Source organism: Pteropus medius, unplaced genomic scaffold (assembly GCF_902729225.1).
Source record: "Pteropus medius unplaced genomic scaffold, Ma_sr-lr_union100, whole genome shotgun sequence".
NCBI classification, from domain to species: domain Eukaryota; kingdom Metazoa; phylum Chordata; class Mammalia; order Chiroptera; family Pteropodidae; genus Pteropus; species Pteropus medius.
In genome coordinates, this window is record NW_024340849.1 from 6,697,793 (window position 1) to 6,714,796 (window position 17,004).

The window sequence follows — 17,004 nt, forward strand, 5'->3', positions numbered from 1 at the left end:
AACTAATAGAGAATTTGAAGACTTTGTCGTACAACAGATTTGAGCAATTGGCTTTGGTTTTACTTTTGAAAAAAGATATATTTCACTATTGAACAAATAAGGCCAGCCATCTAGTTAACAATATGGTTAAAGATAATATGACTTCTATTTGTTCAAGTCCCATATTAAAACTGATATATTTTTGAGTCGAAGAGCATATATATTTTCTCCCTTTTCAAATAAACTTCACCTTTTTCATTTTATTTAGTTAGAGAATATATATACAAACAAACTAATAGAGACATAGTTTACTTCCTTTTTAAAACAAACGAGCCCTTTCTCAAGAATAACTTATATAATAGAATGATTTATAGATCAAAAACCGCAGTTTTACGTCTCACCTATGGGATGAGGCAGTACAAGCACATAATGCATCCGTTCCCACCATGCATGCATTTAGATATGGAAACACCAACTATCCTACTGCCTCCTCTCCCCAATGTGATACCTGCCAAGTCCTCCTGAGCTGAAAGGGAGTGACCTTGCCTCTCACAGGACCAGGTAGGATGATGACTCACACACTTCTGACAAAGCCATAAAAGTTTTAGTTCTTCCCCTTCCCTGAGTACCCCAGTTTAGGGCATGGATGGATGTGGCTTCAGTCCCTGTGGGCATACACAGATCTTGGACTCACTTTCAATCACCTTCCCCCTTAAAACAGCTGAGGTAGGAGTACAGGGGGAAGGAGGTGTCACTGGGCACAGACAGAGGGCAGAGCAGCTCTGTTCAGTATGCAACATGGATTTAATCCCATTCGTTAGCAGCTTGGTGGTTGCTTGCAACTCAGCCAACATTCTAATGCTTTTGTTGCTTCCAAAGGCAATATATTGGGCAGGTGGCTGGTAATGTCAGACATCATGTGTTTCACCTTTAGAAGCCCCTTGCTCAGCAGCCGTAGCCAAAGACAGCACTTTCCCCCTAGGACCATGGGGATTGCTCCCTCTCACTCTCCTGAGCTTGATTCTTGAAGGGTTCTTTGGGGAGCCGCATTGGCACGTTAATCCGAGGCACTGACTGTCTCATTAGCATGATAACATCTCTCAGATTCATGCCTAGTTTCAGTTTAAGGGCTTGAGGATTTCCCAGAGCAGTCAGGTTGACTATAAGAATTTATTTAGATTTTTAGTGTTTAATTTCTCATTTGCCAATAGGTCTCCTTCATCAGCATTGTAAACACGACCCAGAGCATTAAAAGCCTGAATACTTCTCAGTGGCTAGTCATCGATGGTTTTATTCTGGAATCTGCCTATTTTGGGGAAATCTTCCTGAGAGGCTCAAAGTCTCCAGACAGCATCCCAGGATTTGATTCAAAAAATTCTGAGACATTTTACTGTAACGGGCGAATAGATCCAGCTGCTATGAGAGACCGCAGTGTGGGCTGGACCATGAGGTGGCCTCGTGGTTCTGCTTTCCATTTTCCCGTAACAAGCATCACCCCTTCCTCCTTCATCTTTCAGTTAAACCAGCCAAAGTTCAATTAATGTTCCTGTTGACTTCCCATAGTGGCTGTAAGTTTTCATCCATTCTTAATCAACTGGTGATTATTTGTTTAACTTTTTGTTTTCCCCAAAAGGAGTTGGAAGCTTTCTGCCTCCTAGGATGAATTTTAATACTGTGTTGTTAAAATAGATAAATCTGAGGATGTCTGAAAGATTAGCAAGGAGTACTTGAAAAGGAGTTAGCAATGAGAAAGGCAGTGTTCAGGCAACCGTCTTTGAAACTGTTTTGTAGTAAGTATACGTTAGCAGGAGGACATTTATCACCTGACTGACCATACATTTGATCAATGCGTTTATTACCAATTCTCATGGACTTTCCTCAAATCCTGTTGCTCAAGCCCTGAGTCCTCATCCTTCCTCTTCCAGAAAGCCATGTTCCCCTCAGCATCCCATCCTCATTACTAAACCTGTTAAGAACTCTGAAGGGTATGACAGCCCACTTGCATGCTAACTCATTAGGTTGCTGCAGGTTCATGAATGTTGGCAGAAGACAAAAGACTCCTGGGTCAAAGACAAAGGACTTTGTTATACCCACGGTGGTACCCAAAGTATTAACATTTTATTGTGCCAATTCTCAGAGCTCCAATTCCCAGAGACTGTCATGAAGAGGGCCAAGTGACACCTACACACAGTGAGGTGTGTTACAGAAAAGCAACACTAAATCTTTTGTAATGGGCATGAAGCCTAACTGTCCTTTGCTCTGTAGGGAGACATCCCCTTTACTGTACTGGTCAGTAAGCATGCCTCAGAAGAAGACACCACTTCCATCTTCGAAGATTGTATCATTCTTACCAGTTCAGTATGGTCCTGAGCAATGTCCATCCCAATGATGGGATCACATACCCTTGTATTCCTCATGTAATGTAAACTGGCACACCTTGGATTCTCTATTGAGGTTGGAGTTTTAGTTGGCCATATTCTTTATGGAGTTTTTGTTGTTGTTGTTTGTTTTGAGGAGATAGAGAAAGTTATACTTAGCAACTGAGTTTGTATTTGCTAGTAATTTATTTAGTACAGGTTCACAGTAGGAATTATAAATAAGATGATGGTTTACAGGATAATACCTAATTAGCCAAATAAAGATATAACACACTTCAAACCAACAATAGGTTAATCGCAATATTGTTCTAGGTGAGGGGAGACAGGAGGAAGAAAGCCCAATTTTTTTTTTAAGTCCAAATTTTATAGAAGGAGGAGTTTGGGAAGCACCTCCATGGCCACCACGACCTACAGCAAGAGCTTCCTCTACCCTGTTCTGTTCCTTATGTTAGAACCGAGTCTCCGTCGTGTGACGTTCTGGCCTGCTCTGCTCCTTGACTTTTGGGGATGTCCTTCCCTTGTCTCTATCTACAGTTGATACAATACAAATCTCGGTCCTTACTCGACTCCAGGATCAGCTACAAAAATCACTCACGCGAAGCATTTTGGGGTTTTATAGACTTGCACAAAGGCTTTTTAATGGTCTTGAAGAAGCTTCACTTCTTATAGCAATGCCTACGGGAACCTGCCCGCCCTAATGATTCCTTTCTTTCTTACTCAATCACCTCCCTCCAGGTTGGAGTATTACATTCTTCTACTGCAATTATCTAGAAAACTGCTCTCATTGGCACAGATGGCAAAAGGACCAAATGCTGCTCAAATTCAACCCAAAGTCATTATTGAATTACGTTTCTCAGAACTTTTTTTCCCTAAGAGGACCCCAGTTACAACTACTAACATAATATACTATCATTCTCAACCAGAGATTTATAATTTAAGAATCTCAACCATACTAATAATTTTCACTCTGTAAATTTTGTTCAATAGCATGGCTAATTCAAATTCTTATTCAGAGGTTAGAAAGTTTTGGGTCTGAGATACACATGAAAGCAGAGGTAAATGCACATTTCATTGTTCATTTCAGCCTTGAAATAATTATTTTACTAATTACATTTTTATTTCTAACTATAAGTTCTTTATTTCAAACATCATACTCCCTAATGTAGAGTAGCTGCTGCTGCTGTTGTGGCCTTAAATAACCACACACACACACACACACACACACACACACGCATGCACGCACGTGCGCGCGCGCAAAAATAACAAAATTCAACCATCCTGTCAGTGTATCATGGAGGAGAACAGTGGTCCACTCTAGTTATTGCAGGTGTAAAAACTAAGTGTCGTCAATGTTTCTCGGTTGCTTGGCAACCATCTTATTAAAATTTTATAAAGGAAATCTATATACCTTTCTGTATATATTAATATATAGAAAACCTCGTTCTTTGATACAGCTTTAAAAATCCATAATTTTTTAAATCCAAGTCAATTATGAAATAAAATTATAGAGGAAAATAAAGCTTCTCACCTTTTCCTGTTGTTCTTCTTGAGCGTCTGAGGACTGTGATGCTTCTTTTCCTGGAGAGTCAAAAAAGCAGAGTTAGTGATGGGGACAATGTTGTCTGTATCACACACTGACATGGTTTCTCATTCTGCTGGATGACAGACAGTGATTGTGAGGATGGGAAGGGAAAGAGACAGTCACATGTTCCTTAGCTGCTTAGCGATTCCTCGAACTCAAAGTTCTTAACTTTTAAGGGGGAGGCGGTTACTTGGTGGTAGACGAGAACTCTCCAGCCCAGAAATAAGAACCTGCACTCTTAATACCTCAAAGATAATTATAAATAGGAAAGATAGACTATATTGGAACATTTTATTTAATAATGTATTCAAATAATTAAAGTTCACAGGAATATTTAGAAAATCCACAGTATGTTCTAAAATGGTAACTATTACACAGCTATCAGTTTCTGTATTAATGTTGATAACTCATTTAAACACTTCTGTTCTTGTAACAGCAACTTTTCCTCCTTTCGTGTCATAATTAACATCTCATGTGAACAAAATTACTATTTGCCTAAAAGAAAGTGAAGTACGAAGAACGATGCCCGTAAAACTGAGGCTTAAATAAGAAATACAGATTTGCTCATATAGTTAATAGACATCAGTGCCTTCATTATTTACTACAGATTCAAGTTTTAAAATGGGAAATTGTTTTTAAAAACTTACTAAGAATGATTGTTACAAATAAATCTCGGGCATCTTATTATTTTCTCCTTAGGAGAATGAAAGATCTAGCGTCACCACGGTCAAACAACGTGTGGATATTTCGCAGACATTTGAGTGTCCTCATGCTGCTCTGAAGTAATCTTTTCCCAGATATATTTCCTCGCAGGCCACGGGGTGAGGGCTAAAAAGGCCATAGCCTAAATTTTGTTTATCTCCTTTAGATGCAGATTCTCAGGATTTTGACTCAATAGAGTGAGATTTATAAATGTGTACTTGACAGACTATTCTCTAATTTAGCAAATAAAACAGAAAATCTCAGTAAAATATCCACTTACTGTAATAAAATTACATATTCTAAAATATGAGCTCTCGTATGCTGAATACCTTTTAAGCACCCCCAAATCAGAGTAGAAACATCATTCTGGGCACTGGAGCAGCGACCTTGAGATTGGGACTGTATTTCATGCACTAAAAGACGTGTGAACTGGGGGTGGGGGTGGGGAATCACTGCTCTTTGGGCTTGGTGCGCTATGTTTGGGTGAGAATAAGTATGCCTGGACCACAATTTCAGACAAGAAGCAACCTTAACTATCATGTGGTTCAATCTCTCACTTTAGAGGCTAAGAGATTGAGACAGTCTAGAATTAAGTACTGAGTCTGCTGCCATTGTAATTAGTCATTGACACAGAGGAAGAGAATCAGACTCCTTAACTCCTACTATAGGGCAGAAATCTGAGGATTGGTACCTTCACACTTGTGGAAAAATTATCTACAATCTGCTTTCCAATATAGTTATGCTAAAAATATGATTTGGTTCTTGTGTCAATTCAATAGTACTTATTGAATGCCAAAATGTATTATTTAGATTTCAAGAAGGGTGGTCGTTCTCAACACTCAGGAACTTAAAATTGGTTTGGGAGCTGCAGAGTGGTGGCGTGGAACGTTAGGGGCCCAGAGGAGGTGGAGTTTGCTATAAAGGCAACAAATTAGATAGTAGGAAAGGAGAAGGAACAACATATAATCCTGAAATACTCGAATAGCAATACAATGGAACTTAGAATAAATACCAAGATGAGACAGAGACAGCATCCACAGGAACTGAAATTGATGGAATAAATGTAGAAAGACTAAAATTAGGTACTTTGCCACACTATGCTACAGAATTATATTAAAAAGAAAAACAATCATAGAGGAGATTATATGCTATTTTTAAGAAAACTGTTATGTAATACTTAACAGTAAAATCATTAAAAATCATAAAAAGCATTATTTTTACTATTAGTCAACATCATTCTGGAAATATAGACAATAAAATGAAGATAAATAATGCTGAAACACAGAAGATAAATTATTGTTATTATCAAATGTATCTAAGCAATACGTATTATAGATTTGGGTAATACAACATTAGAATATTACTAAAAAACCAATGTCAATGCAAATTGAATTTATCATAAAGCTTTATCCAAGCAGACTTGGATTGGAAACAAACAAACCGGAGAGGAGTTCATAAAAATCCACAGATCCCGTGCACTCAAAGACAGGCTCCCTGCTTCATCGATATCACTGATGTTAATTAAGTGCCATTTACACTGCTCACTCCCATTTAAATAGAGGTTTCATCACATACTGACTTACACTACCTGCAACCTAAATCAAACACTCTCTGACAGTAGTCAGGCTTCTTTTTAAATAGAAATCGATTGTTTCTACACTGGAAATAGCTGTTAACTACAGGGCTGGGAATTGGGTGCGGCGAGTAAGGTAGTCTCAGCTTGGGTTCCAAACTTTAGGGGGCACCCCAAAACTCAGCAATCAAGGAAAACAATGTTTTAATGTAACTTTTAAAGCTCTAATTTCGTGGTAATCTTTATAATGAACAAAATATCACCATATGAAGTAAACCATTAACTGATTATAATATGTTGTAAAGCAGATAACAAAAAATCTGTTCAAAAATTTAAGTTTGATAGATGATTGACAAGCAAAATTTAAAATTTTGGCTACAACGTTTATCATAGATTGACTGAAAGTCTTCTGTAATAAAATTTTTAAAACAACTTTATGAAAGTTTTAGGAATTAAATGCAAATTCTTGGAAGACATGTCCAGGTCATCACTTGGTTCACAAATGATTTCTTTGACAAGGTAGGCAAGTTTCAAAATCCATCACAAACAATACTAACAGTTTAACCATTGTTTTGTCAACCAACTCACCACGTGGCAATAGAGTCTAGTAAGACTAGTAAAGGCCTAAGAATATGGAATCAGCCTTTGAAAACTGTAAAAGAGGGAAAATAAATGGACAAGAGTTACATCACTTTCGATCATTCTGAGGACTATGTGATCTGTCTACTGAATTAAACAGGTATCATTACCTCAAGCTCTGGGATAAGACTGATTATAACCTATGGTTTGGAATTTTAAATTGAGTCAGGTCAGCACATGAATCGGTGATCCTGGATGGGCAAGCATGACACTTGTCTTTAAGTTTCTTTGCTCTCCCTTTGGTATATTAATAAAACAGCAAATCCCCAGTACCGTGGTGCATGAGCTTGAGCTCCAAGTGACTGAGTGCAGATAGTTCCCTGATTCCTTTCTGCTTCAATGTCTGTGGCTAAAGAAACATGGCAAAGAAGCACCCACCTAGGATTTAGAAGAGCATGGCAGAGGATTCGCTAGCTTTCAGAGTACCAGCTAAGACAAGAAGCTCATCTCCCCTCATATGTGTACTTGCTACTGTAAGGGAATTTCTTGCAGCATCACGTCGCATATATCTGTGTTCTATTTTTTAATGAATGATCGGGCTTATGCAGGTTTCACTCTGCCCCCACCTACATGCTCTCTATCTAGCAAATGAACAAGTATAGCAAAAAGATATGTAAAAGTCTATGGACAAATTTTCCATATTTACTTGCTGATGCATTAATGTTATGTCTAACAAGATTTAAGATAAAACTGCTTAGAAAAAAAATTAGCAATGATGTTAGCAAAACTTAAAATCAATCACATGAAGTAAGAGTTTTCATACGAAGTGAATTAGGAGCATAAACAAGGTAAAACGTCACCCAGCTCATGTAGTAACTCACTGAGAAAGATCAGAGGAAACAAATGTATCTTTAGCTTTATTATTAAAACTGACATTAATCTGAGTTTCAATCTCACTTTTATCTAATAAATTGAAAATTTCCAAATAAAAATATGTAAAAATGAATGTTTTTAATATGAGCAGCAAAACGATGCAATTACTGATGCTTCGTGGCTTTCGACTAGGGTAGTTCTTAAATTGCTTTGATTTTCTATTATTGAAGCAGTGATCATTTCCTTTTTATTTTCATGCACAGTTTATCTAGGAGAAAGTTAAAATTTTTAGCACGACATATTCTAATTATTGTTATCCAAGTATCAGAAAATTCTCTGAAGAACGGATTCGACCTCTTTTGCTATCTGTATATTAGAAATAAGTTCTCTATTTCATGTGTGTTTCCATTATATTGAGACATATTTGCACATTAAAAAAAGCATGTGTTTGACAAAATAGATTTCATTCTTCCTCTCGTTTTTTTTGCAATAATCTTCAGAATCTCACTTAAGATTTCTCTCACTCATCAGATATAAATCAATACTTCGTTCTACCAAAACTTATTTAATGAGCATGTGTAGGTATGTTAAATGACCTAGTGGACACAGAGGAATAATATATCTTTAAATTATTACATAATACTTGGTAAACTTCTTGTGGAATTTTTGGGAAGTTGAGACGAAAACCTGCCATGAATGAAAGAGGATGGCAAATTCTGGAACTTCATAATTCATGTGAAAATCTGATTTTGTTAAATAAAAGTGTTAAGAAAAATGGTTCAATTCCACCTGTGAGGAATTGCCAGGTACTGCCTCTCTTGACCATACCTCGAAATCACATTTTTATCTTACAAAGGTAATAGACCTCGACCTAGATTATTTATATTTCCTATCTATTCCTGCTTTAGGAAATAAATCTCTACTTGGGCTCTGTCTCTTGTTGATGGTTTTTCCCATAAACTAAAGGCGATGCATTTGAAACTTTTTTTTTTCCCAATTTCTGGGAAACTCCACTGTGAGTATGAGCTTCCAGGATTCCCCAGTTGGGGCAGCTTTGGTGTGAGTGAAAACCTCAAGTTCGCACTTTGTCACAGCAGTAGAAATACTGATGTTATACTCAACACTGCCTCACTCAATTTCAGGTATGGGTCTTTTGAGTTTTGGAGCAATTCTTGTTTATACATGTGGAAGCCTGTAGTTACAGTGAGAGAGGGTGAGGGAGAGACAGAGACAGAGAGACAGAGAGAGACACAGAGACAGAGACAGAGAGAGAGAGATAGAGACAGAGACAGAGACAGAGATATATATATTATATCAGTATATATTTATATATTTGTGAGACAGAGAGACAGAGAGAGCATTGAGAGACAGAGATGAGAGACAGAGAGAGACAGAGCATTATATATCAGTATATCAGTATATATCGGGTGAGATATATATATTGTAGAGACAGAGAGAGACAGAGAGAGACAGAGAAAGACAGAGAATAGACAGATGGAGGTGAAAGTGTCAAAATTTTTGTTAACGTTCAGTTCTACCTGTGATATTTTAAGATACAGCAGTGCTGCTGCTCTAAGAGTTACCTTTTATAGTCTGGCCATTGGTTTAGAAGTTGTAGAGCTTTAGTTTTTGTTGTTTGTTTGTTTGTTTGTTTGTTTGTTTTTGTTTGGTTGGTTGCTTGATTTTGTTGTTAAGCACTTTAAGAATTCACGATCTTGATCTGGGTCTGGTTCATTGGCATTTTCTCTTTCCTCACTGACGTGGTTCCCCACAACGTTCAAAACAGCCTGGCAATATGGCGGAGCTAGAGTACTGACGCCTCAGTGCCGTGAAGGCCCCTGGGTCCTTCCATCGGACAAGAGTTTCCTTTGCCCAAAACTTCCCTCAGCCTGGACGTCCAGCATGATGAGTGCCACTCTGGTGTCTGAGACAGAGCGCAGATTCCCCAGCGGCTCCAAGGCTCCAGGAAGGACAAGCTAGACCAGCAGGTCCATGGTGCCCATTGCGAAGTTAGCCATCGACTGGACAGCCTGTTTCTAGGCTCTAAATTATCCTTTTTTTTTTTTTTTTTTAGCAGAGCTGTTGGGGGGCAGCACGTTACAAGAAATCAGGTGCTGGATGTGCTGCCGGCCCCCACCCCTTGGCCAACACCAGCACGTTGCTCAGGCCCAGGCTGTCGTCTCTGGATGGAGGCCTTGGGTGCATCAGCACAGAGGCGGCACGCTCAGTGGCTGCTTGATGGCCACCTGGGTGCAGAGGTCTGGTCCAGTGTGGAGAGAGGGGGTCAAGGCATTGAGTTCCAAGCTGGTCGTGTGCTCGACTGGCCCGGGCAGGATCCCACGTCAACCTCTGGGCTGTTGGCTCACACAGTCACCTGCGTGCGAGGTAGAACAGGCCATCAGGTGTTCAGAGGCCCTGGCAGTCATGGTGCTGCAGGAGGAGAAAGAGGGCAGGTATCATTGATGCCACCTGTTTCCCCAAGGGCCAGGTCCTCGTTTCCACACAAGGTAGACAAGGCCCCGTGATGTTCCGCAGAAACGTGGCTGGTTAATGGAACCAGGCCGGGCATTCTTGGGGTGAAATTGCTTGAGCCAGCGATGTGTCTATTACCAAGAGCCCACACTGTCTGTTCCCATGGTCACGTCGGGGGAAGGTGAGGGCCCAGCTGAGGTCCGGACAGCCCCCTCATGCACCCCTTTCCACAGCAGCCCAGGTCTGCTGTAAAGTCCCTGCTGGGATGTTGGTCAGAGCCCGGCCGTGTCCAGCTGCCAGCAGGGGAGAATGATGATGGCTTTGGGAATACCGCCTGCTTGGCAGCAGGCTCGCCTCAGCGGTCGGCTCAGAGCAGCGGTCCTTCCCTGGACAGCTTCTCCCTGGCTGCCTGGGGGCCTGGAGACACCGTTGGGTTATTTCATGCAGGGGGAGGCTGTCCCTTTGGCCAACTTTCTAGCTGCTGGGCCAGGGGAGAGAAGGTGGGCGATGTTCCTTCTCTTTAAGGCTCCCTAGCTCGGGCTGACCCCCACCCTCTCTTGTGTACTCATAGATGCATCTTTGCTTCAGTACTTACATTTTCTCAGCCTCTCTTCTGGAGCTTTAAAGTCAGCATATCGACTGGAAGAAGTAAACCACCTGGCAGGAGCCTCCATGATCAGCCAGGTAGAAAGAAAGCAAAGTCCAAAACCTAAGCTCCAATTTGTAACTAAATAGAATATGGAACTTGACATCATCCACAATGTTATTTACCTTTCTCAAGTGTCAGATTAGTGTTGACAATACCTGACCTCTCTAAAGGGCAACGCTTTTTTGGAAGAAGAAAATTATTAATGCTTTTAAAAACTTTTAAAACATATAATTCTCATTAATATTGCAATGCATTTTAATTATGATTCTCCTTGTGTCAACAAAAGTTGTATGAACTACATATACTGAGGAAAAATCACCCTGGAGAAAAAAAGTGTGCTCCTATAGTGTGTTTTTTTGTTTGTCTTTTTGTTTTTTTGTTTTTTTGAGCTTCCCAGAAGTCTGTGAGTGGCTGTACTGAGGGACTTAATATTTACACCTGCATTTATGTATACAAATTCTGTCTTCTCCTATGAAATACTAAGCATTTATATTTATTGAGTAAAGTAATTCACAAATCTAATGTAGTATCTATTTTCAAAAAGATTATGACGTACATTGTGAGACTACACTGGCGATCATTAAACACCAATGGCATGTTTCTAAATTTAGTGCCCCAAATAATATCAATAATTGCTCAGTTACTCCAGTTTAGCAACCTCTTCTCCTGTTTACTCCGAGAACATCCATGGCTAATAATTCCAGAAGCTATGATTGAATGCTCTACTTGTTATTTGGAACTTTGGTTAACACTAAGGATATTTCAGGGCACATGGGAAGAACAAAATGCTAAGAGTATGCATGGAAGCGTTTGTCTAAGATTACAGCCCAAAATTGGACACTGGAGCTAAAGAAAGAGCCAGAGGAGAATGAACGATAGAAGAGAGTTTTGATTTATTTTATGCTGGGTTAAAGATGTTTAAAAGAGAAGAGACAATAAGTAGATAAATAACTAAGATGAATAATCATAGAACATAAAAAGGAGAGGCATATATATATTTTTTGCATCAGGAAGGGAAAAGAAACAAGCGGGTGAAAGTGAATGTCTAGAGAATTGCTGACAGATAAGTCAGGTCACGATTGATGCGATTTGCAGCAAGGTGGAGAATATCAGAAAAGAGCACATAGATTGAAAACCTACTCAGTGGAGAATGGGAGACGGGCTGGCTAGCAAACACAGCAGGAATGGTAGGAGCAAGCGCAAAAGGCTAAACTGAATTTGCTCTCTCTGTACTGACACCGGAACTGATCTCTCTGTTTTCTTGTTTTTCTTCAGTAAAACTCCATAGATATGGAAGTTCTGAGTAGTTGTAATCATTCCAGAACGATGCACGTGGACATGAAGTCACGAGATTAGAAGTAGGCCATTGCTTTCACCTTGGGGAGAAAGCACAGGTATGAGCCCCCGCAGGGAGAGTGTTCAGCCAGGCGTAGAGGTCTCCACGAGGCCTCACCTTTCCTGACAGGGGCCTCGTGGCGGCAGAGGAATCTGAAGAAGTGTAGGAAAAAAGCTACTAAGCATTGTCGATTTCCAACAATATCCTACCACTGTCATGAACCAGTTTTTATATTTTGTGTAAGGGACGTTTCTAACCCCATTTATGTGTTCAAAGAATAAATTAAATCAGTTATATTGAAAAATATGACACAGCCCTTAATTATGTTATTATTTAATAGCAACTTCTTTGTAAATACTGTTATTAAAGAGTTATTAAAAATGGCTCACAAAGGTTAAAAAACAAGCCGTTATAATAATAAATTAAAAATAATCTAGGAAACTAGGCTTTTATACTGAAAATAAATTAAAAGCAATCGTTTTAAAAAGTATTTTAAAGCAATTTCTTCACTTAGATAAAGCCTATGTTTTATTGACATTTAACCTATCCTTTCAAACTGTAAAATTATTTACAAACTCAAAGTTAGGAACATATTATTTAGTCAGAATAGTCTTTTTTCGATGTCACTTCGGGTTTTACAGTGAGCCATGGAAGAACAGATATTGCTTTGTCTCTGAGGGATTTTTTTGACATTAAAAAAACTTGACATACTTTCATCAGTTTTTGTGTCATTTTTCCAAAACAGTTGTTTCAAGAAATATCAACTGAGTTCACATGAAATATTTTGCCTTCTAGCTTCAGAAAGCACTGGGAGAACTTCTCTCGGTCAGAGTGCTTGAGTGTGAAAGATGAACTGGTATAAATACTCCAAGGAAAAAAACAGCATCCTGGGAATCAGAAGTGATATTCTCATCTTAACTCAACTATTGAGAGAAACTACATTCAACCCAAATAATAGTGTGACATTCAGTAGGCTAACAGTACTTTACCATTCTCACACGGGGCATAGATCATCACATAGCAGTAGAAATCTGCTACTTTCCTAGATTCTGATGAGGTCTGCCTTTGGGGGTATATTTCTCTCTACAATAGTTATAGAATCGATTCTCGATGGTTTTTCTACTGCCAGAAAGTCTGCTTTTGAAATCCCAAGCCAACCAAAAGAACAGGTTTCTAAAGCCCTATAATATACAAAGGAAGTATGTACTATACACAAGGAATGAGATTAAAAGGTTCTATTACAAAAACTAGAGAAAATTGTCCATTTTACTTCAGCACTCTCTTTCTGAGTAATCAGTACAATATAGTACACAAACTCTCTATGTACATCAGATTCATACAATTCAGCAAGGGTGACACAAATACAAAATATTTTTACCCGGTCAGAAGCTGAAATGCAAAACAAGTTGGGAAACTATGTTCTCTGGTACAGAAATATAACGTCTTAAGCTCTTTTTGCTTATTCTTAAAGTGCGCAATAGACTTCACAAGTGTTTAAATCACTTCAGAAAACATAGCCACTCTTTTAATAGCAGATAAAATGCAAATAAAATATATCTCCTTTTTTCCCAGAGGGAACAGCGACCCCAACATTTGTATATTTGTTAGATATTTGTGATGTTGTCAGCTAAATGTGCTAAGAAGTCAGAGGAAATTATAGGTAATCTAGGGGTGAGTCAATTCACTGCGAATTTATTTAGCCTTTATATTTCACAATGCTTGAAATAGAATACGAAATATCTACTTTATACATGTCATTTATCAGGGAAATAGATACATAATGGCCTAATTGCCTTCTAATAATTTACATTTTCTGATTATCTGATACTCAAGATTCTGAGTGTTTGTTCTTTTAGACCTTCATCTCCCGCTGAGACAGTAATTTAACACATTATATCTTAATTTATATAAATGTCAAAAAAATTAACTGTTACCAAAGCTGTAATGATAACTGCAGCAGAGTTGGAGCATCTTGCGGCAATTACTACTTTTTCAGAAATTGTCTAGCAGTTTTGCAAAAAAGAAGGTATTTGATTTTCATGGTGTTATTCTTGGTTGTAAGATGAAGATTTGCTGGATTGATAAAGACACAGAGACACACGTACATGCACATTGAGTAAAATCCAATTTGAAGGAATGGTTGTTCTATTTTAAAAAGAAATTAAAGCCGTTTAATTTGATCATGTTATTTCCATTACATTTTGAGACAATCTGAGTGAAACAAAATCTCAGGCACTATTAAAAGTCCACGTTACGGATATCGCATAGTGGCACTCACTTAAAATGAAGCCTTATGAGATATCATAAGCAGAGGTGGGGAGAGGTATGTTGAACAAATTTGATTTCTTCAGAGCAATCTTTTTGAAATTATCCTTCCGGAGATGCAGGCGATGGGTTGTTTTTTAAATGTGAGAGGTGTAAACTGCACCGACCTTGACTTTAGCCGCCTTAACGAGGTTCGGTGAAATCTGCTCTTAGTACCTCTTGTCCGTTAATCTCTGCTTAAAATAGGGTGCCGCCAGTACCAATCTAATAGGGAGAGGTTTTTTTTGAAATATACATTGTACATTTACACAATTTATGTAGATTATATCTATATCTATATCTATATCATCTATATATACATGTGTGCATATATATCCATTTAAAAATCTATATTGTTTTGATAAGTATTTTAACTATAACTTAACTATAATTTTGTCATATAGAAAGTATAGACTTTAACATTTTCTTGAGTTTACACCCCTGGAAGTGTTTCAGGTCTCTGCATTTTATAGTTGGAAGCCAGTGAGTTCATGCATTTGAATGCAATGGTTAACATATTTATGCCGTTAACCGTTTATAAAGGCAGTGAGATACACTTAGTGTTTCAAAATGAAAATGATGTTAGTCTTATGTTTATTCTTATATATTTAAAGTCTTGCATCTCTAAATATACTAGATATTAGTTCTCTGATAATTTCCTGCCCACGCTGCTTGCCTCTGGAATGCTACACAAAGTTCTTATATTATCAACGCTCACTCATTGCATGTGTAGAGAGGACCCCCAAGTGTCAAAAACTGTGCAAAAAAATGCAAAATAAAGTGCTGAGCAAAACAACCATTGCCCTTGTTCTCATGGAACAGATGTTTGACAGCTTGTGCTTGTTTTTTTTTTTTCTGTTTTTGTTTTTTTTCCATAGAAGATGGCAAATGACCTTCTCCTTCTTCTGTGATCTCCTCAGAAAGATTCTTGGGAACTGAAATGTCAAAGACTGTAGTGTGAGCCCTTTTTCAAGATGGATTTATGAAAGTCCTTGCTTGCTGAACCACTGCATCTTTCCAAATCTCAGACCTTTTTTCTACATCTGACCGCCATTCATCCATTGATAGACATTTCGGTTGTTTCCATGTCTTGGCTATTGTGAGTTAGGTACATGTGATGAACATGATAGTGCATCTATCTCTTTAACATATTGATTTCATTGATTTTGAACAAATATCCAGAAGTGGGATTGCTGGATCATATGGTAGTTTTATTTTACATTTTTTGGGGGAACCTCTATACTGTTTTCCATAATGGTGCACCAATTTACATTCCCATCAACAGTGCACAAGGGTTCCCTTTTCTCAACATCCTCATCCATATTTATCTTTTACCTTTTTTATAATAGCCATTCTAACAGGTGTGAGATGACATCTCATTGTGGTTCAGATTTTCATTTTGATAATTAGTGATGTTGAGCACCTTTCCATATGCCTATTGGCCATTTGTATGTGTTCTTTTGAGAAATGTCTATTTTGGTCCTTTACCCATTTTTTTTAATTGAGTTATTAGCTATTGAGTTGCATAGATTTCTTATATATTTTGGATATTAACCCCATATCTCATATATGATTTTCTCCCAATCCGTAGATTACTTTTCTCTCTGTTGTTTCTTTTGCCGTGCAGAAACTTTTTAATTTGATGCAAGCCCACCTGTCTATTTTTGCTTTGTTGCCTGTGCTTTTGGTGTCATATTCAAAAATTCTTTGCCCAGAACAATGTCAGGAAGCTTCCTTCCTATGTTATCTTCTGGGAGTTTTATGGTCTTGTGTCTAAGTTTTTAATCCATTTCAAGTTTATTTTTGTATATTGTATGAGATTACACATTTAGGTGTTTCTCTCATAGTAATAATTTTTTTTTTTTACTTTCTTTCTTATTTTTTTTCCTCATTTGAAGTCATCCATATAACAATAAGTCATTTTTACACTTTTGTTCAAGTTTTTGAAAAAATCTTAGTTAATCACAGTTTTAATAATTTCGATAATATTTTATTACTCATATCTAGATTCTTATATCTTGGGGAATACAGTGAAACTTTGAAGAAACTTCAAAGTTCCTTTTTTTTTTTTTTTTTTTTTTTTTAGTAAAAACTGTTTTCCTAGTGACCATGTGCAATTTCAGGTTTTTCTTCACTCTCTAGTAAACTGTATAGTATATATATAGCATGACAATCTTTATTATAATTATAACTGTTATTTCCTGCGCTTTTAAAGACTGTACTTTGAAAAAAATAGGCTCTGAGACAGTTTGACTGTAATGATCACACTATAGATGGAATAAAAAAAATGTACAAGTTCACCGGGAATCATTTTAGTCATTGGATAGGATAGACATAGCCCATAATAGATCATAAATAACCTTGAATCTTTCATGTTTTCCAATATAGGAGCAAAGCTTCCTGCTGTGAGTGAGGTGCTAAGAATTGAAAGCTTTTGAAAAATAAAGTTTGGAATAATATATTAGGAAGATATAAGCAAAAGTTTATCATAGACTAGTAAAACTAATAAGGAAGTCAGGAGATAGAAAAAAGAGTAAATAAATAACACTGGATTGAAGAGGGGAGAGGATGAAGGGT

The 17,004-nt window shown here is 37.8% G+C and overlaps 1 protein-coding gene across 1 annotated transcript in view; it reads right to left on the minus strand.

The window, feature by feature from the left end:
• Positions 1-17,004, minus strand: part of LOC120583474 (collagen alpha-1(I) chain-like) — a 402,565-nt gene that overhangs the window by 47,650 nt on the left and 337,911 nt on the right. Inside the window, exon 4 of the mRNA XM_039838938.1 lies at positions 3,886-3,935. Coding sequence (XP_039694872.1) covers positions 3,886-3,935 — 50 coding nt within the window. The remainder of the gene's footprint in view (positions 1-3,885; positions 3,936-17,004) is intronic.